This window comes from Trachurus trachurus (assembly GCF_905171665.1).
Source record: "Trachurus trachurus genome assembly, chromosome: 15".
In the NCBI taxonomy this organism is placed as follows: Eukaryota; Metazoa; Chordata; class Actinopteri; order Carangiformes; family Carangidae; genus Trachurus; species Trachurus trachurus.
The window spans coordinates 15,940,552-15,968,296 of record NC_139906.1 but is presented as its reverse complement, the minus strand read 5'-3'; the positions used below and the strand labels follow the sequence as shown (position 1 = coordinate 15,968,296).

At 41.5% G+C, this 27,745-nt stretch overlaps 2 protein-coding genes across 2 annotated transcripts; one reads left to right on the top strand and one right to left on the bottom strand.

The window, feature by feature from the left end:
• Positions 1 to 414: 414 nt before the first annotated feature.
• LOC310997750 (centrosomal protein of 55 kDa-like) lies at positions 415 to 3,871 on the bottom strand (the record flags this gene model as incomplete). Its single annotated transcript, XM_083987541.1, has 9 exons — positions 415 to 606; positions 941 to 1,063; positions 1,322 to 1,396; positions 1,482 to 1,668; positions 1,758 to 1,884; positions 2,152 to 2,302; positions 2,562 to 2,630; positions 3,372 to 3,581; positions 3,719 to 3,871. 9 exons carry the CDS (start codon positions 3,869 to 3,871, stop codon positions 415 to 417), a joined length of 1,287 nt encoding a protein of 428 aa, XP_083843667.1.
• Positions 3,872 to 6,240: 2,369 nt separating this feature from the next.
• Positions 6,241 to 27,156, top strand: myofl (myoferlin like). Its single transcript, XM_083988616.1, has 53 exons — positions 6,241 to 6,417; positions 6,829 to 6,884; positions 7,038 to 7,129; positions 10,044 to 10,152; positions 11,245 to 11,341; positions 11,570 to 11,739; positions 12,110 to 12,238; positions 12,567 to 12,629; positions 12,740 to 12,790; positions 12,953 to 12,983; positions 13,060 to 13,175; positions 13,293 to 13,419; positions 13,520 to 13,623; positions 13,723 to 13,791; positions 13,901 to 13,944; positions 14,039 to 14,121; positions 14,502 to 14,626; positions 15,018 to 15,131; positions 16,241 to 16,418; positions 16,656 to 16,780; positions 16,880 to 16,989; positions 17,708 to 17,900; positions 17,983 to 18,138; positions 18,226 to 18,357; positions 18,471 to 18,634; positions 19,001 to 19,115; positions 19,815 to 19,917; positions 20,014 to 20,153; positions 20,241 to 20,405; positions 20,676 to 20,763; positions 20,984 to 21,061; positions 21,213 to 21,394; positions 21,512 to 21,670; positions 21,759 to 21,860; positions 22,087 to 22,248; positions 22,366 to 22,531; positions 22,616 to 22,686; positions 22,795 to 22,809; positions 22,897 to 22,995; positions 23,261 to 23,389; positions 23,944 to 24,099; positions 24,234 to 24,325; positions 24,430 to 24,600; positions 24,720 to 24,868; positions 25,045 to 25,184; positions 25,272 to 25,360; positions 25,439 to 25,534; positions 25,617 to 25,758; positions 25,872 to 25,971; positions 26,097 to 26,290; positions 26,377 to 26,486; positions 26,577 to 26,724; positions 26,883 to 27,156. The coding sequence occupies exons 1-53, from the start codon at positions 6,330 to 6,332 to the stop codon at positions 26,919 to 26,921; spliced, it is 6,126 nt and encodes a 2,041-aa protein (XP_083844742.1). The 5' UTR covers positions 6,241 to 6,329; the 3' UTR covers positions 26,922 to 27,156.
• The last annotated feature ends 589 nt before the right edge of the window (positions 27,157 to 27,745 follow it).

The following is a 27,745-nucleotide window of genomic DNA, read 5'->3' as shown; positions in this document are numbered from 1 at the left end:
GCTATTCATCTGGTTTGAACATCGTGAGACCTGAGGGGACAAGGACCTACGGCACCATGATTTGACAAGTATTGCTCAAAATGTCTTTAGCTGTTTGGGTGGTTGGCCATAAATTGAAGTAACATTTGACTTGGTAATGATGCTACATGGAAATGTATAGAGAGCCACCAAAGACAGTAAAATGTGCAATTTTGGAATCCCAGTCTAACCTGATTTTTATCTTTAAGGAACTATGAATAAACCAGTTTAATATATTTCAGCTTGGACCAAAGTCCTGGGCTGCCCACACACACATCAAGAATCAGGATCAGCAGCTGAACTCTGTGCTTTATTAAGATAACTTGCAATTTCAGATTAAACAGTAATGGATCAAAGTCAATCAAGATAGAGAACTAAAAAGATTCAAGACTCAGCTCAGTCGAGACACATTTCCAGGTGGTTCATCAGTTCTCTGTAGTGACTGGCAGGATACTCAGCGTGGCAGCCGGGACACTCCAGGTAGCTTTCATTAAGCAAGCTGCTGTGAGTGGACGATGTCAGATTGTGTCTGGAAAGCTGGGAGGGTGGGGGTGTCGCTTCACACGAGTGGAAATCCTGTTGGTCTCCCTAATGCAGAAAAAAAAATAAAAAATGAAGTCAACCATCAGTTATAGATTATAAGACTCTGGTTAAGAATCATGATGAAAAAGCAACCAAAGACCTGAAAGCTGCACTGATAAATATGTTTTATATTAAGGGAGGATCAAATGACTGTAATCTGCAAGACATCACACAAATAGCATCTGAGCATTTAGCAGCAAAAGAGCCAGATGTTGCTCTGAGGAGTGAGTGGAGATCCAAACAAAGGTAAAAGGAGAGCCAGCATGTGTAAACAAGCACTTTATACAACTTCATGCAGCTTTACGTGTTAACCTTAAAACTAATTACAAATAATGCAAACCTTGGACTGTTTTGTCGCACGATCCTCGGCTTTTTGCAGCATCCTCAAAACCCTCGCCATCTGCTTCTTTAAATACGAACAATCCTGCTTCTCATCCTTGAGGTCTTGTGAAGAAATGTTGATCTACAATTTAAAAAGTTACCACTGCAGTCAAGACGTTAATCCTGCACGAGCGTGGGTGGCATATTTTTCAGATAGAAAAGAGAGAACGGTGTGCCCTTGTCAAGCCTCTGCTAAGTGTGATTAACCTGCGCTGTCATCAACAGTCAGTGGATTAGAAATATCCCTCAGTTTTGAGCTAATTCTAAGGATTTATTCTAGCAAGGTGGATGAGATACCAAATCTAAGACGGTTCACACAGAGTGAGTGTCTCTTTCATACCTGCCGCTCCAGGTCTGCAATCTTCTCCTGGTCTGCATGGTGACAATTTAACATGCACTTCTGAAAGAGGTTCGCCTGAGAAAAGAGAAGTTTAATTTTTAAATGGGTAGCTTTCTTCACTTGTAGAGGGTAGATTTTCATTTTTCCCACACATACATACTTGTAGCTCATAGTTAGCAGATTTGCGCATCTCTACGTCAAGTCTCCCCTTGAGGAATTCGGACTGATCCCTCAGCTGTCGCTCTTCCTCCTCAGACCAGTGATGACCTCCCTGTGCATTTTCCTTGCACATTTTTGCAGAGTTCAGCTGCTCAAGCTCCTCCACCTCCATCGCCTTTTCCTCGTACCTACACATCAAATGGTCTATAATGTAGCTGACTACCACTGTACGCTTCTCCATATTGTTATAAACTTAACTTTTCTACAGCAGACATACCAGTGTCGTGTTCTTAACAGTTTCTGGTGGGTGTCGTTGAGTTGCTCCCTGAGCTCGTACAGCTCATCTTTGGCTTTCTGTAAGAGTCTTTCATAGTGTTCCTGCATCTGGCGCATTTGCATCTTCTCTAAAATAGAAATTAGACAATGAATGACATCAAAAGTGAAATGAACAGAGAAGAGAGTTACACATTTGCATACCTAATAAAAGATGTTACGCACAACTTTACACATGCGCCATTCAGTAATAAAATGTGATTTATGAAGATGCAGCACAAAGCCACATACTGTCTTAGCGGGCTACTCCAGGGCAATCTCGATATCTTAAAAACCTTATTGTGACAGTCTGTTGCCCCAGTGTTGAGTGCCCGCTGCCCACTGGCCCTCTGGCTCACCATCTGAATGCTCCTTATTGTGCTGCTTTGAGAGCGCCTGATTGGCTTCGTTCAGCTGCTTCTCCAGCCATAACATTCTGGCTATAGTTTCCCTCACATAGGCCTCTCTCTGCTGGTCATATTCCAGCCACTGCTTGTTCTTCTCCAAGGCCTTGGGGGATTTAAATAAAAGAATGAGAAGCATATAATAGAGAAAGACAGAAACCGAGCTGTGCCAGGGGGATGGCTCCAAAGCACAAACACTCAGCAAGACATGTGCACTGTACACAGACACAAACAAATGCACACACACACACAAAGTAGAAACTAAGAGGTAACAGAGAGCACAACAAGTTGGATTAGACGTTAATGAAAATATCTTAACCACAAGAGATCCCTTTCAGGCTGTGTGGCAACAACAAAGCGCTTACATCTCTGAGGTGATGCTGGAGCTCAGTTTTACTGGTGGGGGAAGCCTGTTCATCCAATTTGGAGTCGTTCTAACACACAACAGAAAAATACAGCACAGCCTCATACAATGAATTAACAGCTGATCATGTTTTGACAGTGTGACAGGTCATGACGAGGGACAAAACACTGAATTCACAGCATCAAAGTGTTAGGATCACAGCAGTGTCTCACATTTCACTACGGGAGGAAGTTTGTTTTAATGGAGACCAGTATTTCTCCTGTAAATGAAAGGCTGACATTTATAAACAAGTGCTGCCCTCTAGTGGCAGAGAACTGATATGAGACTTGAGAGTTTTTGTCAACCAATCACAATCATGCATGAATCTTTTTTTTTTTTTTTTTTTTTTTTTTACAGCTAAGATATTCTGACAGGTCACAGCAGAAAAACAAGCAGTGTGTGAATGATAAAGTTAATGTTGGTCAAATTTCATTAATCTGAACTGGTTTCTTGGTCTTGGTATTGTACATGCTGGTTCAATGGTTCAGCTTTTCTCACAATTACAAGTCACAATGTTTGCTTTGGAAATATTTATACCACCCTTCTTAACGCTAGGCTTGGAAAAACAAACGAACGTGCTTATTTATTACACTACTTACCACAAAAATGGCAATATCATGAATTGTGTCACATGTTTATTTTGAATATACTGTATGTTGTAATTTACATAATCAATAGATATTAAATATTTAACTCCTGCTTTTGAAGATGTATGTGAATTAATAACATGAATTTATAATAATAATTTTAAAAAAAAGGAGCCCTAAAGTACCTTCTTCCTTGTAACTTTGTTCTCCAGAGACTGACACCTAGTTGAGATGCTCACAAGCTTGTTCTTGATTTCTTCAATTTCTCTGGCGGTGGCAGATATTGTCCTCATGGCTGTTACGTTTCCTACTTTCTTATTCAGCTGCTCTGATGGCAAAGCAGGCTTCTCATCCAGTTTCCTTCCAGTCCTTCCAGTTTCGAGAGAGAGGAACCTCTGCCAACATATACAGAGGAAAAAATGATTTCATTAATGGGTTACCACCTATTTCTTACAGTCTATGGTTACCACATACTCAGCTCTCATTGGCAACATCATAATACTGACATTCAACTGAGTGGGTCTTTGACTACCTCCACTAGCTTGTAATGCTCTGAATGCTGACGAGACAGCTCAACCAGGGTCTTCTTCAGGTCTAAATTTTCCTTCCTCAGGCTGCTGACGATCATGTCGGGCTCAGAGTTGTGCTTTTTCTTGAGGAAACGTTTACATTTAGGGGACGCCATCTCTGTCACCTGTTCACAGATATTAAAAGAGACTAAAACAACAACAACAAAAAGCAATACATTTGTCAGAACATACTTTTTTAAACACAAACATTCTGAATGGGCCCAAAGTTGGTGACTTACCCAAACTCAGCAAATAATAGTTTTTCCACATCTAAATCAACTTTATAATGAGATTTCTGTGATATATCTTATATTTCAATGTTAAGCTTCTGTCCACTCTGTCAGAGAACTGTATGGTATTTTTTGCATATTTTTTGCCATGTCATATTTTACAACTTTGACTTTACTGGAAAGGTGTCTGCTATAATTTACATTTTCTGGTGGTGGACCTTCATCAAACAAACAGACACACATAGTAGAAGTTTGTAGCTCATCCTTCAGTTATGAAATCCAACTTCAGGATAATGTTAATAACTAGCATTAGCTAAATGACTGATAGGCCTATAACGTTAACTTGCTCAATGAGGAGAAGACTATAATTTGGACACCGTGGGATTGATTTTCTCTGCCAGTAAGAATATGTTATTCAACAAAGTAAGAGTTCATTTAATGTTACGTTAATCTCTGGAGCAGAGAGAAAATGACACCAAAGTTAGCTAGGCTAACGTTAGGCTAGCTAACGTTAATGTTAGCAAAAAGAAAAACTGTGTTAAATATAGTTTTAGTTGAAGTGAAGAACAGTATAGGTCGAAACACTACTGTTCTCACCGTTGCTAAATAATTATTTCGTGAACTCCATATTAATTAATGTTGTTTTGTATTTTGTTGGATTTTAAAATCACTGTGCTGCCTTCATGGTCCCAGCTAAACATTAGGCGCGAACGTAAATTGACGTATTTCTTGAAAGTAACAACACTGTCTGTGGATTAAGACGAAAGACGAAGACCAAAAGTAATGCTTTAGTTATGTTTACACCTTATCCAAGATTGTAGGTTTACCTTATTGAAAGAAATCTGGAAAGTTTCCTGGGCGAAAGGGCGCCGCCCCCCTAGAGCCACAGGAGCAAAAAGAGACAGAGAGAAAGAGTTGCCTGTCTGAGTCTGAATGTTATTGTCCAATCAGCAGATACGGTACTCTACTCAAGATCATGGATCTATTATCCATGCTCAAGATGCTCTTCTACTACCAAAGACGGTTGAGTATCTTCTTTGCTACTACTACTACTACTACAAGTCGGAACTCGGATCTTTCCCAGTTGAAAACTTCACAGAGTTCGAGACGCACAGAATAACCAAAAACATGGCGGACCGGAAACACTTTGCATTCGACGTGCTTCACGTAGGGCATATACAAACATTACAAAGGGCACAAAAACAAATTGAAAAAAACTTTTAATGTATTTTGGCATTTACCGTTGACTACCGGTATGTGGTTCGGCCCGGGTGCAGATACCGGTAGTTGTGTGACGTCAGACAACCGCTGTCAAAATAACAACTGCCCCCTGTAACTCAGGATTGCAAAGGGCAATATTCACAGAATTTTCTGGAGTGATATAGTAGAGGGCATAGATATAGAACTGTATAGAAATATGTTTCTATATCTATGGTAGAGGGTACCAGGTGCAAGTACAGTGAATTTGGTCAATGTCACCCTTTGCACTCCTGAGTTACAGGGGCAGTCATTTTTCTGCAAGGCTTTTCTTTGCTATAACTCAGCATAGTAGTGAGAGAGATTTATGCAGAAAAAAAAAGATATGATACAACAGTTCTTTTGATGGTCAATTTTTGGACACTATAGGGTCCCGAAAGATTGGAGGAACCCACAATTTGTGGTTTTGAACAACAACAACGATGCCGAGAAGGTCTCAAGCTGCCTTCTTCTCTGGAGGAGGGTCTGGCGAGCGAGACTACAAGCTGCAAAACTCTGGTGGCAGAAGCAAGTGCATGGATCATGTATTATATTATCTTTCTTATAATAGATCCATGGGCAAGTGTCGGTCCACACTACTCCACAGAGTGTCAGACGTTTCCTGGTCCATGTGCAACTAGAGAGAGGTCAACAGGAGGGGTCACCTGCTTAATTACTACGGCCACTGGGGGGCGCTGCAGTCTAAATAAAGAGTGGTCTGACTCCGCGTGTGCTGTTATATGGTTTTACCTCTATGGTTTTTTACCTGAATGGCGAATTAATCAATTCAGATCCCTGCACAATTGATTTCAACTTTCAAGCCTTTTGCATGGAGTATGGGGAACATTTGGAAAGCTAATGATGACAACCGTGGGACATCCCGACCAGCCCAGGTTACCCCTGAGTCGCTGCCACCTCCCTGGCTGGGTGGTGGTGGTGTGGTTCATGCCCATGACTCATATCGGGGCTGCTCTCCCGTATCCTCTCCTCCCCTCCACACATCTGTGACTTTCAGTTCCTTCTTGTGTGAGAGCTGCTGATCTCTCTCCGGATTATGATTAGTGTCTATGGATAAATTTGGACTTGTTTGAACTGTTTTGGACTCAAAATGCTGCGGGTCATTGTTGAGTCTGCCAGCGGGATCCCCAAAAAGAAACTTGGAAATCCAGATCCAATAGCTGCTGTTGTCTTCAGAGGTGAGATATACTGTACCGTTGACTAACCCTTTGGATTTTTTTTAAAACTCTGGAAACTGCACCATTTTAAGTCATCTCTCAGTGATACTGATCGTCAACATTCAAGTTTCTATCATATTATCTCCTTTTTTGTTGTTCTGAATGTTTTGGGCATCACTTTTGCTCATAAATGCAGCAGCAGTTTATGCACGATTCCCTAGTGATTCATGGACAAAAGGCTGCATCCTTATACGGTCAGAAGAATAACCCACTGCATTCTCCAGAGAGCAGCAGCTTTTGTGGCCAGATGGCTCTATTATATTTTAATGAGATGCCATTGCATTGGATGTTCCTATGTTTTGAGCTAAAAAATGTTTATATTGTGTTTATGTTAATGTAGTAAGTAAACATAGGTTTTCTTTGTGCTCACAGGTGAAAAGAAGAAAACCAAAGCAATTGACAATGAACTGAATCCTGTGTGGAATGAAGTAAGTGGGGGATTAAAGTGAGCTTTAATGTGTAAGACTTACAACTTTGTGGGTTTTCTCTATTTTCCTGACAGCTGCCATTACTGGGGTTAAAACAACAGTACAGTATATAGGTGGATGATTGTAACCTAACCACCTCTTCTATAATTACAGGTTCTTGAATTTGATCTGAAGGGCTGCTCCTTGGATGCATCCTCATTTATCAACATAGTAGTGAAAGACTACGAAACAATCGGCAAAGATAAGTATGTGTCTGATGTTGTCGTCCGTGCAAGTCATAATGCTCTGATAAAAATCTGTATTGGCAAGCCTCATAGGTCATGACATCTCTCTCTCTCTTCTTTTTTTTTTTGTTTGAATGCACGACCCTCAGACGGCCTTTCAGTATGACAAATTATTTGCCTTTAACACACTCCTGCTTTTGTGGAGGAGGACCTCTAAATTAGAAATAACTTCCCCCTGAGAGATTGTACTATGTCATTACAGAAACCTCCCTCCTGAAAAACATGCTACACTTTGTCGAGCAGGTAGTGACTGAAAGGGAAAAACCTTATTGTTCCTCAGAGGTTTAACTTTTGAGAAGACAGACATGTGACAGACATGCTTGTGTCATAGCAGATGCAGCCCGACTAGCAATAATATTACTACAGTGTGGCTGTAAACAGCTATTATGATCTGTTCTGTGGGAACAGAGACGATGTTATAACGTCACTGCGACCATGTTAAGACTTGCAGCGTCTGTGAAGAAGCTGCTTTCTCTCCTTCACAGCAGCATATTGGCTCTTAACAGGAGGAATGCTGCCTGAAAAGGAAAAGAAAGATTACTTCATTTTAACTTCACCACAGTAGATTACTGTAGCTCTGGCTGACATATATGTTATTTATTACTCTCCTTAATGCACAGTTGATTTTTAGTATGTTAGGTATTCTTTAACATTATGAGCCTGAGTCATTTTGTCTTTCTATGGTGCAGGCAAAAACACTGATAAGTCATAATGTTTGTGTATTGTGTAAATTATTTGGGGTAGACACAAGGTAGTGGGGGCAGCGGTGGAGGAGTGTCTGCCTCAGCCACGCACACACTTAGATATTTTTCCATGCTCGCTCCAGTGCCTGACTGGGGTGAATAAGAAAGCCTGCTCTGGCTTGTCATTGGCACATCTGTGGTGGCTGATTGTAGTTCGGCCTGTAATGCTAACCCTGAATGAACTTTATCCTCAGTGTTCCTCAAGTATGTTCGTGTGAATGCGCATGTATGTGTATGTGTGCATGTGAGTATAAGCGTAAATGTGGGGGGATATTGTTTGTTGTCTATTGTTTCATTACCTAAAGCACTTTGGGCTGTTTCCTGAGGTATGACAAGTGCTCTATAAATAAATGATAAATAAATTGATTATACACAGCACTAAGCTAAATCCGGTGGGAGAATGTTGGAAATGTCAACAATACTTTGCGACCAAGTTTTCAATGTTGGAAAATGTAGAAAAGGAATGTGAGTCATTGTGAGAAAACACAACACGGGTATCAAATCTGTGGTGTCATCAACGTGAGCCAGATGCTCCAGCCGGTGGAGTCAGCTGCTCTGTTTGAATAGCAAAAAGGGTTTTTTAGTGTTCCTACATTACTCAGTCAGTGGAAAACATATCAGTGCACCAGGGAAATCATCCACTGGTATATTCACTGTGACTAAGTTTCTTTTAATTCACTGGAGCTGATCCAAGTACTTGAAATCAGAGTTCAAGTTTGTTTTTGTCTACAAATCTTAATCTCTGTAGACCAGTCCCTGCATGTGGCAGCGACAGGAACAGTAAACTGTCTTTCCAGATTTCTTTAAATCTGGTCCTGCTCTTCAAGCACAGCCCTAGTGTTTTCCAGCTCTGTGTAATCAAAAGTAATCACAGGACCTTTGAGAACTAGATAGATGTCGAGAAGAAAAAAAGTGGCCGAGCATAACCATGCATATGGATGTGCCTGTTCTGGTGTTGAATTTGTGTAAGCATCTTCTTAGTTCTGTAGTATATTTTTACTCCCTGCTGGCCACAGAGCGCCCAGCACATGCCTGTGGTACATGTTAATTGTTTCCATCTCCCTAGTTTTTTCTTGTGCACTTTTATTTTCCTGTGTGTAAAGTCTCCAATATTTTCTCTTGAAAGACGTTTTGTTGTCTCACAAACGCTCTTTCACCAAAATGAACCGGCGGGCAAAGTGGATTTTGTCACTAAGATTTGTCATTGTGGTGTTGAGCTAATAAAAGAACAAACAATGCACATGATGAATGGTTCATGTGAAGTGTAGGAAGATTTTTCTCCAAATATAAAACTGCAAAATCACGATCTCACATGATTGTGTGAGTCATGATTGTGTTTGGTGAAAGATAATAACCCGCGTAACCACAACAAGAGATGAAACAAAGAATAATAATGTAAAAGAAGATCCCCCAGGAGTGTAATTCATGAAGCTTAGATATCTCAGCTGTTTGTGCTCAAATCCTTTGTGTTTAATATTACAGCAATAATTTCCAGCAACTGAGGGCTGATCTTGATAACATCACTTGGTCCCTTGGATCCAAGTAGGGATGCACTGATGAGAATTTGGTGGCCAAGGGTCAAAGGTCACAGACACTAAATCAAAATGTATCACATATCTAATTGGATAAAATGATGAAGTGATAACACTTTATAAACAGAGGGTCATCATCAGTGTTACAGCACAAGCAACAATTATCCATCTATCTATTATTCAAAGCTACAGTAAAGCTCAGGGTGCGTGATCTACAAGTTTGGTTTGAGATGGTTTTAGAAAATTCCTAATTGGTGCAATCCACAAGAGTTATGAATCACTGTTACCACATCACAACTGTTTGGTACACAAAGTAACAGTGTAGGTGTTGTTGCTCAGTGTGTCATAAAATGTGAAGTGAAATTGGGAAGTGAAAACCGTCAAACCGTTTAGTGCTATATCGTACAGTAACAAACACTGCGCCTAACACTCTGTGGTGACCGCACAAGTTTGTCACTGTTGGAAACAAATCATCTGCCCTAGTGTTTCCTCATGCTCCTTCATTGGTCCTTGCTGCCCTTTTTAAACAAACAGTTTCCCTCCAACTGGAATGTTTGATATGTTGTTTGACCCAAAGTGTTTTGTGTGTTTGCTTTTCAGATTCATTGGCTCTGCAAAAGTCTCTCTGAAAGACTTGGCCAGTGGTCATGTGAAATCCCTCCCATCCAAGAATGTGCCCTTGATCAATGAGAAACAACAGGCTGTCGGGGTGAATAACCTGAATTATCCTAAACAGATTCCATGCCCTGACACTTTTGCAAAATTTTATGTTACGGAACATCAGATAAGGCAACTTCAGCTCTGGTAATAGACGGCACCTGGTATTTGCAGTGCTGGGGAGACTTAAACTATGTCTAGTTGATCTACATAGCTTAACAACAATTTGCTACAACTTCTTTTTGGATCATTTTTTGTAGTGTAACTACCGGTACTCAATTTACAAAATAAAGTTTTGGTCAATAACCTGAAATATTTTTTAAATTAAAAAAAGACCTACCGGTATATAATATAATTTTTATTTTACCATTATTGTGTTACAGAACTCTCTTTGAAAAAAGGCATGAATCATGTCATGACATGCCAAGCCAACGCTGCCTCTTGTTCAAGACACACTGATCTAGAATATGTCTACCTCTTTGTATTTTTTATGACATTTGTTGTTGACTGATTTACATTTATGATTTACAAGTCTGTATTGGGTTAGTCAAGTCAAGTCAAATTTTATTTATAGAGCACATTTAAAATGACCAAAGTCGTCAAAGTGCTGTACACATAGAAAGTTAGGACTTTCATTTTCTCTGTATATTACCCAACATGTCTATAAATTACACAACATATGGTTAACCTACAGTATGGTGACCAAAAGTGTCAGCTTTTTTAACCCTAACCCTTCTTTAAAAAAAATAAAACTGAGTTGAGAGGCATATTTCTGTTGGCATGTGAATTTTTTTGTAGGCTATTATATTTTGTTTCACATACACCACATGTTGATTTATTTAACGCTGAGTTAAATGAGTGTAATGAGTATAAGTAGTAACTAAAGCTACTTTTTTAGCTGTAGTTTTACAAACTAATTTCTTCAGGGGTAGAAATGTAATTTGTTCAAACTACTGCCAGGCTGAAATACATGTAGTTTTACAAGCTATGCTTGCAAAGTAGCTTCCCCAACACTGCATACAGTATTTGTATCGGTTTGCAGGAAGTAATTAGATTTGCTGAATCATATGACTAATAATTTTGTATCAAACATATAGAAATGGTAATGCTAATTGGGAAAAACATCCTTTTTTATTTTCTCCAGGCAACCATTGATTTGCTTATTGGATATGAGCCACCGGCCGGCACCACTCCAAACCCAAATGATCAGCATGATGGAGACATGTCTCATGTGGATGCTGGTAAGTAGAGAGTTAACCTCCAAACAACGCACTAACCCAGAGAAACAGATAACTATCTGTCTAAAATGCAAAGCACTTTTGGCTGCCATTATTGTTGGTCATTTTACAGTAAAATCGCTGCTCCTATTTTTCTTGTCTGTTTATATAGCATAGCATTCAGGCTGAGACAACAGTACAGCTGGTATTTGGTTTATTAAGAATATTGTGTTGTTGTGATAATTGTCACAGGAGGCGATGATGAAGATGGCGAGGGTGAGGCAGACATGGACGGAGGTGGTCAGGGTGAGAGTTCGGGTTCACCCACTTTACCAAACCAGCCTGGGAAACCCAACCGCAAGCCAATCCGTCTCAGCCGCAAGAGACACAGAGCCCTGGCCAATAAGCCTCAGGACTTCCAGGTATTGTTTGAGTTTTGATTACTCCGTTCCTGGACAATCACGGATGCCAGTTTCGAGGGGACTTTTTATAATTGATGTCCTGCCTGTCAGCAGGTTTCACTACTGCCAATACACACTCAAGGCTGAGATGAGACAGTGGATCACAAGATTTATCCCTCATGTTAGAGAATTGACAACATGTGAAACCCCTTTCTGTTGTTGTCTGCGTTAAGTTCACAATTTCACATGTATGTTTCTTTAGCAACAGGTGTAGCTTTGTGTGTACCCAGTCAGTCGGTGTTTGTCAACCCAAACTAACTAATGACACCTTTTCAAAATGCATCCAGATGAATTATCTAACAGCTTCCTCACTGTTTCTTGCAATATCCAGATCCGTGTACGAGTTATTGAAGGCCGACAACTGCCTGGCAACAACATCAAGCCAGTGGTGAAAGTGAATGCATGTGGACAAACCCACAGGACAAGAATTAGAAGAGGAAATAACCCATTCTTTGACGAGGTAATAAGTCCATTTCCATGCAAAAGTGCTTCCTCTCTTTAAAGAAATGTATTAGTGATTACATACTTGTGCTTTTTACCTTGCTCAACTGTTTCTTTCTTTGCCACTCAATGCCCACCAGCTTCAATAACCTCCTGAGGTATTTCTCTCTTTCATTGGCAGCTTTCTCCGCATATCTATATTGCCTTCTCTCAGCTCTTGCCAAAGCATAATCAGCTCAGCTTTAGCAATTGTAAGTCCTATAAAGTTTGTCACAATCACAATAACAAGTGTGTCTGATCCAGTGACAGCAGAAACCGTCATTCACCGTTGTTCTCATGTCCTTCAGATGTTTTTCTACAACGTTAACATGCTTCCCTCAGAGCTGTTTGACGAGAGCATTAGTCTCCGGGTATGTTCACTGTCATTGTTAATGCAAATTATATTTTCATTCACTATGAGTTTTTGAAATGGTTGATATCTTATGCATCTTCTGAAGCTGTGGTGCTGCCTTTTCTTTAGGTTTATGACTCCTTCTCTCTCAGAGCTGACAGTCTAATGGGAGAGTTTAAGGTACGTCATTTCAGTTGTTTCTACATTATTATCTGTGCTTTGTTTAGCTGGTGGGAGTTTCAATTCACAGGCTGTAATGATTTAACACTCAGTAATAGTGACTTGTTGTTGCACAGTTTTGACTTCTGACAAATATCTAATTCTTTTTCTTTTTTTTTCAAGTTGGATGTCGGCTACATCTACGATGAACCAGGTCAGTCCTTCTATTTCAAATGTGTACATAAGTATGTTTAGGTATTTGAACATGTTGGGTGTTATATCACGTCCAGGTCATGCCATATTGAGGAAATGGCTCCTCCTGAGTGACCCTGACGACTCCAGCTCAGGGGCCAGAGGTTACCTGAAAGTCAGCATAATTGTTGTTGGCACTGGAGATGAACCACCGGTACGAGTACCTTCTACGTGACCATCAAATTATCTCTACTAGACACACAGGATAGATCAGTATTGAAAAAAACATGAAACATTCTCCTCTCCTGTCCTCTCCTCTCATCTCCTACAGACTGACAGAAGAGGGATAAACGAGGAGCAGGATGACATAGAAAGCAATCTCTTGGTGCCAGCTGGTATCACAATGCGATGGGCCACTCTCCGCCTTAAAGTCTACCGTGCTGAGGATTTGCCCCAGAGTAAGGGAGCAACAAGTTCATATATTACTGCATTCCCTGAACTGTAATGCATTTAAATACCTTCAACGATCTGCGATTTAGAAACTATTTTATGTTGCAGTGGATGATGCCTTTGTTCAAACTGTGAAACAAGTCTTTGGAGGGGATGGAGACCGGAAAAACTTGGTGGATCCATATTTGGAAGTCAGCTTTGCTGGGAAAAAGGTATTTCATGTTTCATAAAACATGTTTTTTTTTCTTTTTTTTTTTCAATTCTCACGCTCTGAATATTGTTGATTTGCAATCATATTTTTTTTGTTTTAGCTGTGCACCAAAATCATCGAGAAAAATGCTAATCCAGAGTGGAATCAACTTATCAATCTTCAAGTTAAGGTATAAAGCATGAATGTTACATACAGGAAGGGGTGTTTTATGGACTTGATTTATTTATGTCAAAAACAATTTCTTCAGGACAAACTAACACATATTTCTGCCCCTTTAGTTTCCATCCATGTGTGAGCGCGTCAAGTTGACCATGTATGACTGGTAAGAGCAAAGGAAGTCTTTTCATACACAGGTCCTTAAGTGAGTGTCAGGTCAGGTCACAGCCGTACTTGACATTTCAATGTTTTCTTGACAGGGATCGTCTCACCAGAGATGATGCCATAGGAACAATGTTCTTGAACCTGAGCAAAATGTCTTCCTCTGGCGGAGAGATCGAAGGTAATCATGTTGTGATTTGAGAAGTGAGCAGCTGCCTCTGCCTCAATGTGTATGCTGCATACATGCGTATATAAATGTATATATATCTGTGTTTGTGTAGCCTATGCAGTAATATCATTGTCTGAACCTCATCTGAGATCTCATTTCACCCATTTTACCCTCAACACTGTTTTCTATTTGGTTTGGAGTGGTGTGTAATGGGTAATCAGTGTCTCATCATCTGTTTTCACTTTGACTGGGTTTTGCTGTTTTGTGAAATGTGTAATAGTTTTTCTATTGAGTTCATTGTTAACTGTTTTGGGGAAAAAAAACAAAAACGGTGTATGCCCTGAAACTGAGCAGGATGGCTTTTAAACTGTGTGTGTGTGTGTGTGTTACAGAGAGCACGGAAACATCCGAAGTTGGCTTTCTTCCAGCTTTTGGACCTTGCTATGTCAACCTGTATGGTAGTCCAAGAGAATTCACTGGCCTGCCCGACCCATATGAGGAACTTAACTTTGGCAAGGTAAGACTGCTTCATCAACTCAGAGGTGAATACAGGCAGGTCAAAGGTCAAAAGTCAAAGGTTACTTTATTTATACCCTGAGGTAAATTTTGTTTGCAGTGAATCAGCTTTTCAACATTTACAGCACAAAACAAAAACAGCACAAGACATGTAACAGGACATATGTATGAAGTGACAACAGTGCTCCGGCCTAACTGCAACTGAGCGTTTAGAGGGTGGGAGCCATCATTTATGACTTAACTGTTTCGTGTACAGGGATGGCGGATGAATCACAATTTGGTTCAGATAGTTTTTTGTTTTTAAGGGACAGGTTTCCAAACCATGAAACACAAGACAAAAGGATATTTACCTTTTATGAACCTGTCTACATTTGCATTTCAATGTGTTGCAGGGCGAAGGGGTCGCCTACCGGGGGAGGGTCCTGGTTGAGCTGTCCACTCAGCTGGATGGAAAGATCGACAAAAACGTTGATGACATCAGCAGTGATGACATCTTGGTGGCACAGGTACACAATGCGAACATGTCATACTGTAATTAGTGGTGGATCCGAATATTACCGTACTCATTTGTATTCAGAGTGCATGTGTGCAGGCACGTGCACACATGCAGCCCCTGCCTTTTTTGCCTCGTATTAAAAGGTGCCCTTTTTAGGTTTGTTTTTTTCAATAAATAAATACATTCCTGTTGTGCATGGGATGTAAACAACGGCGCTGTAAAAATGTCACGGTTATCTACCGTACGCATTTCCTTGTAATATACACGGTATGTGTATGTATGTTGAGTACGTGTTGAGCCCAACCATAGACTGTAACGCAGCCTCTCTGTCTGCTGCTGCTCCGCTCTGTCTCTCACTGAGGGGCGGGGCTGCCCCGCGGTGCGCGCTCCCTCACTCACACGTCCAGATAGAGAGAGAGAAGTACAAGCTGCTGCCTCATTGATAACTCTGCCTGTGTTAGATGAGACGTGACAGTGGAGCGACTTACTGTAAACCTTTGTGAGTTATAAATCCACCAACATAACTTCCTTCCTTCCCCTCGTCTTCCTTCTGACAAGTCGCCTTCCACTTATTCAACGAGCTTAATATGAGTCATATTTCAGAAAAGCGCCCATTTGTGTTTGTTTAGCTCACTGCTTGTTAAGAGTTAAGACCCCCGTCCTCTGTCTAACATCACCTGAATGTAGTGAACAACAGCAGCAACAGGAGGAATCGAGCTTGATTTCACTGACTATTTGAATTTGTTTCCAGATATTGTTACCGGTAATTGTGACGTTGCTGTTGTAAACATTGCTGCTGTTCTGAAACATGCACAGTAGCAGTCACAGTAGTCATTTCTTGGTTTTGTCACATATAGATGTGTAGCCTACCATATTAGCCTTAGCCCACCAGTTCAGAAGTCATGACTCGATTGATTGATTAATTTTGATATTAAGGCCTGAAAAACATTGTACATTGTACTGCCCTTTTCTGATGTTGAGCCACTGCCCCTCTATAGTCATGTGCACGTCCCTGCATGTGTGTATTCCTAATAAAAAGAGAAAGAATAATAATAATAAATAATAATACTTCATTAACCGTCGTTTAACACTGCAATCTCTTCTTTCAACTGAGTGCAGAAATACCAGCGGAGGAGGAAGTACTCTCTCTGTGCTGTGTTCCACAGCGCGTGCATGATCGAAGAGCCGGGCGAGCCAATTCAATTCGAAGTCAGCATTGGTAACTATGGTAACAAGCTGGACTCTACCTGCAAGCCCCTGGCGTCCACCACCCAGTACAGCTTTGCTGTGTTTGATGGTATGAGAAAGTTTATTATATTACATGTAAGAACAGGGTATTTTACCTTCTTTGTGGCCCCTGACCCACTTTTTACACTCCAACATTTTCATGTCTGTAACAGTATAAATTTCTATCTAAATGGTAATATACAGTATAATTACAACTCTACTGTAACTACACAGCCTTTTTTAGTATGCAGAGAACTCCACACCATATATTTACAATGACTGGGTATATTTATTTTGCATCCCACAGGTAATCACTACCATTACCTGCCCTGGGCTGACACCAAGCCAGTGGTGATTCTCACTTCATACTGGGAGGACATCAGCCACCGTTTGGACTCTGTCAATATTCTCCTCTCCATCGCTGAGAGACTGGTGAGAAGGAGTCACAGTGACAGCCTAGAGCAGTGCATCAACACAGAGAGTATGATTCAATAATATTATCTCCTTTTATCTGTCTGTGATTTGTTTTAGGAGTCCCACCTTACATCTTTAAAAACGGCCATCTTAGCCAAGGTGTCGGAGACACAGCTGGCAGAGATCTGGCTCAAACTCATCACCCAAATGATTCAAGATCTTGACAGGTAAAGACATGTCCTAATCACTAGAATGTAAACTAGAAAGAGCATTTCCTGAAGAAAATGAAGAAAATGCATGTGAATGCTGAAAGCAGCTGAATGCTACCTGAAGCAATGCTGAAAAGGTCGATGCTACAGCTGAAAACCCAAAACCTAACTAACCTCAGTGTGAGTGTTGGACCGTTAACGGTGAAGTAGGTGATAACACCACAGCCCTGATATAGCCTGTAAGTCCCTAATGACCTGATTTAAAACACCTGCCCTCAGAGGTTGTCATGGTGATTTTAATGGCTTAGGTGATTTGGCACAGGGTTACATACAAATGTATGGGAGAAAGGGGTCTACTGTATGAGCACCCTAAACTCCTCCAATTTAAGACAAATCTGTACTAGAAGGGGACCTATTGCTCATTTCAGGGGTTTTTAATATGATATTTGACCCCAGTGGGACACTATTGAAAGGTTTGATCAATAAAGAACTCCATAACTATCGCATACAAGATGTCTGTGTAGCTACTCCTCCATTCTCCTCCAGCTTTCAGGCCACAGTATATGAACTAACTAACTATACTCCAAGCTTGTCTGCAACAGTGGAAAGAAAACATGTGTTTGGAGTGTAATTTGTGGCCAGTAGGACCAGTATTATAAATAAATGCCTGTAAATGCCTTCAGCAATTACATACATACATTTGCAGGTTGTTTGACTTTGTCCCCCGTTCTCACAGTGTCCAGCTTCCAGTGGTGGAGGGCAAGGCCAATGTGACTGCGCTGGACCTCCAAATGAAAAACCTGCGTGATGCTGCTGTCGACAGTATCAGACAGGTGGCCAGTAACATGAGAGAAGAGGCCACAGATGTTAAGAGTACTATTGGTGACATTGAAGACTGGTTGGAAAGACTCAAGCAGCTGGCAGAGGAGGTCAGGAAAAAAAAAAAGAATTTTGTTGTTGTGATAAGATGTGACTTTAATTATATAATGGAAGATGTTTTGTCTCCATCAGCCTCAGAACAGCATGCCAGATGTTGTCATCTGGATGTTGAGAAGAGAGAAACGGGTTGCTTACGCCCGAGTCCCAGCCAACCAGATCCTGTTCTCCAACCTCAGTGAACAAGCCTGTGGCAAACACTGTGGAAAGATCCAGACCATCTTCATGCAGGTGGAGGACTTATCAGCACACATGCTCATACACGTAACACATGATATAGATTTCACATAACTAAAAAGTTATCTTTTGATTGGTCAGTACCCCATGGACAAAAACAAGGGTGTGAAGGTCCCTGTTCAGCTGCGGGTCAACATGTGGTTCGGTCTGTCTGCCCATGAGAAGAAGTTCAACAGCTTTTCAGAGGGGAACTTCAGCGTGTATGCTGAAATGGTATCTACATCGCTACACAAACCATATTTCCAAAAAAAAAATACACATACACACTGTTTTACTATGCTTTGTGAAGAAGATTGTCCCTGAACACAGAGGTTTTCCCTCTGCAGTACGAAAACCAGGCGCAGGTGTTTGGAAAGTGGGGAACCACCGGACTGGTTGGTCGCCATAAGTTCTCAGATGTGACTGGAAAAGTGAAACTCAAACGGGAGCGCTTTCTACCACCGCGTGGATGGGAATGGGATGATGACTGGTTCGTTGATCCCCAGAGATGGTGAGTTTGGCACACTCACACACAAACATGCAGCTCCCCTCATGATTTATGGCTTTTCTAAATCCAAATACAAACATCCTGTTATCACTGTGGATAATCATAATAAGAGCTACCGCAGTGTCGACTCGTATTATAAACACAATTACAGGAAATTCAACCAGTGTTTGAGTTAATAGAGGTCCTTCCCTCACTCCCTCCGTGCCTCCTACTTCTGAAGTGCTTACATTAACTGCTGAGACTCATGTAAATAGTTTTAGCTCCTGGACCCCGGTCTTTCTTAACTGTTTATCATGGTCCTGCATAGTTACTGTCTGAGTCACCAAAGTCTTTCACCAACCTTTGTGCTGTGGCGGTGTTTTCTTACAGCCTGTTAACAGAAGCAGATGCTGGCCACACAGAGTTCACTGATGAAATTTTTCAGAATGAAACACGTTTCCCGGGTGGCGAGTGGAAGCCTGCTGCAGAGCCATACACAGACGTGGTACGACATGCATTCATACACACACTTAGCTTTTGGGACACTGTGTGAAAAATGTGGTTGAAGATAACAGGGCAAAAGCCTAAGTCTGTTTATGCCTATTTATAATGTTATCAGCTTCTTTTGTGCTGTTGTGTACTCAGGACGGATGGATTGTTTCGTAGTTAGATTGACGTGAATATGGCTCAGTGTCTGTGTGGTTGTGATTGTGTAGTTTCCATAAGGGCTGCTATAGATTATTTTTGGAGTATGCTTGAGCAAAAGCTGCAATACTGAATATGTTTAATGGACTATATACTGTATGATTACAAGTAATACTGTATGCAATGAGTTTAGGATTTTTCACTCAGTAAAACATCCAGTGTTTTGCTTTCATTCCTCCACAACTCAGTGTTTTGATTTGCTCTCATTCATAACATAGCAGGCAGCTGATGTCTGATAAACACACTGGAGGCTATACCTGCCCAGCTCCAGACATCAAACAGACAAAGCTAGAGACTAGACAGAAAGGATTTAGCAGCTAAAGGAACCAAATATTTCTCTCAAATGTTGGTAGTGGTGGAGAGGAAAAACGGATAGTTGGTTTTAAAGACTTACAAATGCAAATATATAAATTGTGTTTATTGTCATAGGCTCATAAGAAAATGTAGATTTTATTTCTGCAACATGACATACATGAATGACAGTGTTTTTGTTGTGTAGAATGGAGAAAAGGCCCAGAGCCCTGGAGACTTTGACTGTCCTCCTGGATGGAGCTGGGAGGACGACTGGAGCTTCGATAGCAACAGAGCTGTGGATGAGAGAGGTAACAGGAACACTAGAGCTGAAATAGGTTTCAAAAACGTCCATGTTTGAAGTGAGGTTAGTCACACACAGTCTGTGTGTCTTCTTCGGGCATCAGGTTGGGAATACGGGGTGACCATCCCTCCCGATGACAAGCCCAAGTCCTGGGTTGCGGCAGAGAAAATGTACCACGTTCATCGCAGGAAGAGACTCATAAGACCGAGGAAGAGGATCTCTGACAAAGTGGCTTCTACTGAGGTAAGAAAGCTGTAGAAGAGAAAAAGAATAATTTAATATCATGGACGGGGGTTCTTATACCTTTCTTGTTCTTGTCTCCTCCATCAGAGACGAGAACAGGGAGAAGGCTGGGAATACTCCTCCCTGATTGGCTGGAAGTTCCACCGGAAGGAGCGCTCCTCCGACACGTTCCGCCGCCGCTGCTGGAGGAGAAAGATGATCCCATCAGACTGCATTGGGGCTTCTGCCATCTTCAAACTGGAAGGGGCATTAGTGAGTCTTGCTGTACTCCACAGAAAACTATTGCTAAATATATGCTGTATTTTTAACTCCAATGAGACCATTGCCATGGCAACAGGAGTTACTTAATGCCATGTGAGTCATATCCTCTCATTATTCCCGTGCATGTGCCTGTTCCTGTCTGATGTGGGCAATCAACTCAGGAAGTTTTTGTCTCAGTTCTCTCTTCAGATTTCATTCTTGCAGATGTTTACCATAACATTGTCCTTCAAGCACCTCATCCTGCATTTTGTTAATTGACAGGGGGTTGACGTTGACGAGAAGGCCAATAAGATGGACGCAGCCAAACTGTTTGGTGCCAACACACCCACTGTTTCCTGCCACTTTAGCCGTGAGTAGATGGGTCCGATAAAATAAATTCCTGGTCACTGGCACTGATGAAAGGCTTCATGCTGTTTCTTTTAAACTTCCTGACTGGTCCTAATTCAAGATAACATTTAATCACGAAGTCTGCAAATGTTGGAAAAGTATGTGCTCCTCTAATGAGCAGCGTCGTTTGTATCCTGTGAGATTATATTGTGGCATGCTGATAAAAATGATCTCCCCCCCAGGGTCTTACGTTTATCACCTGAGGGTGTACGTGTATCAGGCGAGGAATCTCTGTGCCATGGACAAAGACAGCTTCTCAGGTAAAAACAAAGCAGTGACTTTAAGGCCTAGTATCAGCAAACAAAGTACATTACCAATCAGGAGGAATGAATTAAATCTACTCATGATCCATCCAGCCTACCATTCAACGTCAGTTTGTTCACTCACTATAACTACCCTGATCTTCTCCAGATCCCTATGCCCATGTGTCATTCCTACATGTGAGTAAGACCACAGAAGTCATAAGATCCACTCTAAATCCCACCTGGGATCAGACTCTCATCTTCGAGGACATTGAAATCTACGGAGACCCGCAGACAGTCGCCCGCAACCCTCCTGATGTGGTCTTGGAGCTGTATGACAGTGATCAAGTGGTATGCAATGTGTTTAATCTTCCCAAACTTCCCCTGCCAAATCACAAGGATCACACTAAATTCTTCGTTATAAAGGCAGGACGGCCTCACGGTGAATATCTGCACTTCTTTCACTAGGGTAAAGATGAGCCCATGGGTCGCTGCACTTGCCCCCCTGTGGTCAAACTGAACCCCGGTGTGGCCGTCACCCCGAAGCTGCTGTGGTTCCCAGTCACCAAAAACGGACGCAATGCAGGGGAGGCGCTGCTCGCTGCTGAGCTCCTTCTGAAGGACAAGGTACGAGACTCTTTAAAGAAAACGAGCATATTGTAACTTAACTGAATGAGTCTGTGTGCAGGAGGTGACGCTGTGATTTGCCCTACAGGCCAATGAGGGAGATCTGCCCTTGGTGCCTCCTCGGCGGGGTGAGAAACTCTACATGGTCCCCCAGGGAATCAGGCCTGTGGTGCATCTCACTGCGATCGAGGTACACCATAATAAATCCATGCTGCTCCTTATGCCACAAATCCCCTTGACACACATTACAAGATCAGACAAGACCAGCCCAACCCTAGGATTTCTGTTATGGCTGCATTTCTCATCTGTCACTCCCTTCTTTTCACTTATCTGCCACCACAATGTTATTCCTTTGATCTGAATGCACTAGTACTGCAGGTTCATGTGACTATGTTTACATGTTTATTTGACACCAGGTCTTGACTTGGGGTTTGAGGAACATGAAGACCTACCAGTTGGCTTCGGTGTCCTCTCCCAGTCTCATAGTGGAATGTGGTGGTGAGATCGTCCAGACGGCCGTGATCAAGAACTTCAAAAAGAACCCGAACTTCCCCGGATCTGTGCTGATGCTCAAAGTGGTATTAACAATAAAAGTCTCTGCAGCTAGAGTGTTAGTCCTCTAGTCCTATTCCAAATACTTAGGCACCGGTAAACATGCAGGTTTGTTGATGTGGATTATTGTCCGTGTTCCCTAGCTTCTGCCCAAAGAGGAGATGTACACGCCTCCTATTGTGCTGAAAGTGATCGACCACCGACCCTTTGGGAGGAAACCTGTGGTCGGTCAGTGCACCATCGACTGCCTGGACGAGTTCCGCTGTGACCCGTATCGCATTAACAACGACGTCTGCATGTCTGCCAGAGGTACGTCGTGCACACATACAGCTACTGTAGGACTCAGCTACACGCGACAGGGATATAATTTGTCCTTTTTGATGAACTTTGCAGTGGCCATGATAGCTGCTGCTCAAGGAGATGTTGTCATTGATATTGATGAGAGACCAATCGTGAAAGCTGAGGTAAAAAACTAAAACAAAAAACACAAACTGCAGTCGCACAAGTTGTGAAGTGTTTTTACATCTACTTCTTTATTGATCAGTGTTCTTTGTTTGCTTCCCACCTTTCAGCTTCAAACAGAAAAGGTGAGATTCCCTCTTTTCCCAGATAGTCAACTGATAGATAGCATCTCTAACAAGACACACAGTTCAACATTATTCTCCCTTATGCAGGAGGAGGAGGCAGTAGACTGGTGGAGTAAGTTCTTTGCCTCTGTTGGAGAGCAGGAGAAGTGTGGACCCTACTTGAAAAAGGGATATGACACATTACAGGTGAGGATATGTCATCAGAACATGTTTTGAATACATAAAACCAGATTGAATCTGTGTTTGAGTTTGTGCTGGGGTTACGTGCTTTGTGGTTTTGACCAAACTTCCCTCGTCCTCTTTTGGAGGTAAGAGTTTGCAGAAGTGTAGATATCCAAAAGGGTATGAAGTATAGTTAGACTGTTTTTGTTTTGTGCACAATTACAATAAATGCAATTTGAAATGTCCCTTCTGTAGCCTGTTTGTGTTATGGTGTTAATGTTGCTTCCAGGTGTATAACTCTGAACTGGAGGAGATTGCACAGTACCAGGGACTCACTGATTTCTGCAGCACTTTCAAACTTCAGCGTGGAAAGACTGAAGATGAGGAAGAGGATCCCTCAGTGGTGGGAGAGTTCAAGGTACTGAAGCAAAATTTTGTGGAAGTGTCACTGTTGCTTAGTCTGTAGGCCTATACCTAAACTATTATGTAGCACTGCTGCTTTTACCTCTTACTGTAACATCTTCTTTTCCCAGCCTTTGTCTGCCCTCTGCTGGATAATTTGTGAATTTCAATTGAAATCACTGATTATTTTGTCAGCTGCAAAAAAAATAATGCAGGATTTAGCACTTTGTTCATGGGTTCAGAGAAGAGATGTATTTCCGTGACAGAAGATGCACATTATAATATATACAGCCTGCAAAGTGTTATGTTGACATTTGCTACAATATATTGCACTTCTGGAGTAGAAGTCCAGCTTTCATCCTGTTGTCAGTGTTTAATTCATTTTAGCTGATCATTTTGTCATGTAGCAAGCTGAGTGAACTATATATTCTCATGAGTAAGGATAAAACCATGATAAACTTGATTTATGTTTGTCTCGGCAAGGTTAGACCAATGTGACAGAGTGGGCTCTAATGTATTCATTAAGGCACAATATAAAATAAAGGCAATGTCCCTTTTCCTTTTCCACAGGGATCATTCAAGATTTACCCACTGTCCGATGACCCAGGAGTCCCAGCTCCACCTCGCCAGTTCAGGGAGCTTCCTGAGAGCGGACCTCAGGAGTGCCTTGTCAGAATATATGTTGTCCGCTGTATTGACCTGCAGCCTAAAGACACAAATGGCATGGTGAGTTTTAAATGAAGCAACCACTGATCAACCAATGACAAACCCTGCATCACATTTAAATTTCAGATACTGTATGCCCTTGATTTTTAAGCTGTCAAAGCTAAGTCAACATTTTTTGCATTTTGTCATTTCAGTGTGACCCATATGTTAAGATCACATTGGGGAGGAAGACATTGGATGACAGAGATAACTACAAACCAAACACACTCAATCCAGAGTTTGGCAGGTGAGAGCCATTTTTGTTGTTAAACTATGAAGACATCATTTTAAGATTGTGTGGGAACATAAATTTAAAAAACACATGTTATGATGTCTTTCATTTTTGTCCAGGTTGTTTGAGCTTTCCTGCTTCCTGCCTCAAGACAAGGACCTGAAGATTGCTGTGTATGATTATGACTTACTGAGCAGAGATGAAAAAGTGGGAGAGACCATCATCGATTTGGAGAACAGGCTCCTGTCTCGCTTCAGATCCTGCTGTGGCCTGCCACAGACTTACTGTGTGTAAGTGTATCTACTGAATATTAATGGTTTTACTACAAATTGTAGCACTGTTTTACCTGCATGTGGTGATTAAGGTCAGTTGAGACAGACAAGGCTCTGTTGATGCCATGTTCTTGCAGGTCAGGGATCAATCAGTGGAGAGACCAGCTGAAGCCTTCTCAGATCCTCCAGAACATGGCCAAATTGAGGGGTGTTCCTGCTCCGCGCACAGAAGCAGATGGCACCTCACTGACTTTCTCAGGAAAACTCTACAACCTGCAAGATTTTGGTACAGCTTGTTCCTATTTACTATTTCTAGAATTAATCATATCAATAATCTCACTGGTTATGTCTGGTTATGTCAAATTTTAGCAGGGAAAGGTGGATTTCACTCTCATTTTGGCTGTTGTGTATGTTTGATATTAACAAGCATCAGTCATTTGTGATATACCTCACCCTTTGCAGAGACAAACACTGTGATCCATCCACACATGGGCCCAACCAGAGAGAGGCTGGCCCTGCATGTCCTCAGAGACCAGGGCTTGGTACCAGAGCACGTGGAGACCAGGACCCTTTGTAGCTCCCACCAACCCAACCTGTCTCAGGTTATAACAATAATGACTATGTTTATTTTTTTTTGTATTTATGATAGTTACTTTGACTAAAAATAGCATCCTTTTCCACAAATGCAGGGGCGGATTCAAATGTGGGTGGACATTTTCCCCAAGAACCTCGGTTTGCCAGGGCCTCCGTGTGACATCACGCCGCGCAAAGCCAAGAAGTAAGAAACACTTTATGAAATGAACATGTTTCAACACAGTGCTCTGAGGGACGAAATATAATAGTATATTTGAAACAGGTACTTCTTGCGGGCCATCGTTTGGAACACAACTGATGTCATTCTGGACGAAACAAGCATCACCGGAGAAAACATGAGTGACATCTACGTTAAAGGGTAAAAATCTTCTAACAGTTTTTTTGTACCATTTTTCAATCACAAGTGGCTAAACTGGATAAAACACAACCACGTTTCCTAGATGGATGCCAGGAATGGAGGAGGACAAACAGAAGACCGATGTCCACTACAGATCCTTGGATGGTGATGGAAACTTCAACTGGAGGTTCATCTTTGGGTTTGAATACCTGCCTGCAGAGCAGCTGTGTGTCATCTCCAGGAAAGTGAGTGAGCTCATGGTTTGGGAACAAAGCGATTGTTGTTCATAACTATATCAATTCATTGTGATAGTGTGTTGGCAAGTAATGATATAAATCAAGTGTCTGTCTCTTTACAGGAACACTTTTGGAATTTGGACAAAACTGAATTTAGGATTCCTCCTAAACTGATCGTCCAGGTTTGGGACAATGACAAATTCTCCTTGGATGACTATTTAGGTGAAAATGTGTTGTTATTAAGCACATTTAATTCCATGGCCAAACAAAGTGAAAGGCTTGATTTAATGAATATACTATGTACCAGATATACACATCTTAATTTTCTATCCATGTTTCTGTCACAGGTTCAGTTGAGCTGGACCTACTCAATCTGATCCCCCCTGCTAAGACCCCAGAGAAATGCAGCCTGAAGATGTTGCCGGGGATGCCAGGCTCATCCTCCGCCAAAAAACCACTATCCAGCTCACTCTTCTCCCAGAAGTCTGTGCGAGGCTGGTGGCCATGTGCGATTGAACAGGACGGGAAACATGTGATTGGTGTATGTTCATATCTGCAGGTCAATCCATGAAGAGAGGTATTTTTTTCCCTGGTTTCTGTTTAAGAATGTGTTTCACAATTTCACAGGGGAAAGTGGAGATGACCTTAGAAATAGTGGAGGAGAAGGAGATGGAGGAGAGACCTACTGGGAAAGGCAGAGATGAGCCAAACATGAATCCCAAACTGGACCCACCCAAGTGAGAAATATAGCTCTCTAAATCAAGACTATAATATCTTTGATATGGAGCCACATAATGAGAATATTGCTGTTTGTCTCCTCTGAACAGTCGCCCTGACACGTCATTCTTCTGGTTCACAAACCCTTGCAAGACCATGAAGTTCATAGTTTGGCGCAGATTCAGATGGGTTTTCATTGGGGCGATTCTTCTTCTGCTGGTGATCTTGTTCCTTGGGATCCTGTTCTACTCCCTACCTGTAAGATCACTCAATTTATTGACAAAAATTGTATTTCATTGTTGCCGAAACAATGCTGAAAACTGCTATAAATTACTTTTGGCCATTGTGACACTGGCATTTTAAACACCATGAATGTTTATTCACTGCAACTCTGAAATGTGTTCTTCTGTTTGCAGAATTACATCTCAATGAAGATTGTGAAGCCGTTCTCCTAAGGAGTTTTGCAGAGAAGCTGTCTGCCTTCCTGAAGCAGATTCAGTACTAGTCACTGTTTAATGTCCCTAAGAAATATGCACTAACTGTAACTGCTGATATGCCTGATATTAATCATTTTCTTCTCACATAATCATTGGTGTGGTTTTTTTATGTGCCCTCAGTATTGCTATGTTTGTAAAGCAAGTAATCCTTCTTATAATCAAACTTAGAAAACAATAAAACAATCTGGCCAAGAAATTGCTTGTATTGTATGAACATGTTTTAGCACTGACATTAAATCAGAAATACCAGCACTATGAAATAGCTTTATAAACATTTATGGTGACTTGTTGAAATTGTGATTTTTTTTTATACCTAATGTGTAGCCTACTTGAGTGGCATAGCTACTGTAAAAGAAGAAAAGATGAAATCAAATCAAATAAAGTAATGTATAAAAAGGTTGGTTCTCTCGCTCTGTGTGTGTGTGTGTGTGTGTGTGTGTGTAAAGCTGAGACCAGCAATTAAGTTTACATGATAAAAAATAACATGTTGCTATAGTACACAAATTGTTTTGAGACAATGCCAAAGGAAACATGTAAGTATGGTAAATATTAACACTTGAGAAGCAGTTCCCAGTTAATTTCTGGTGTTTGATCCAGTCAGACACTGTTGCTTCCTTGCTGTTTCACCGTTACACTCTCACTCCCAGCGTCTGCCTTTACGTGCCTCTTTAAGAATTGCGACAGTGAACTGCTTTGTAACCTTGTTGCTAGGATACCCGTTCCCGATCCCGCCTCTTTTCCCCAGAACTACGCTGTGATTGGTCGGGATTCTCCTGCCGTCA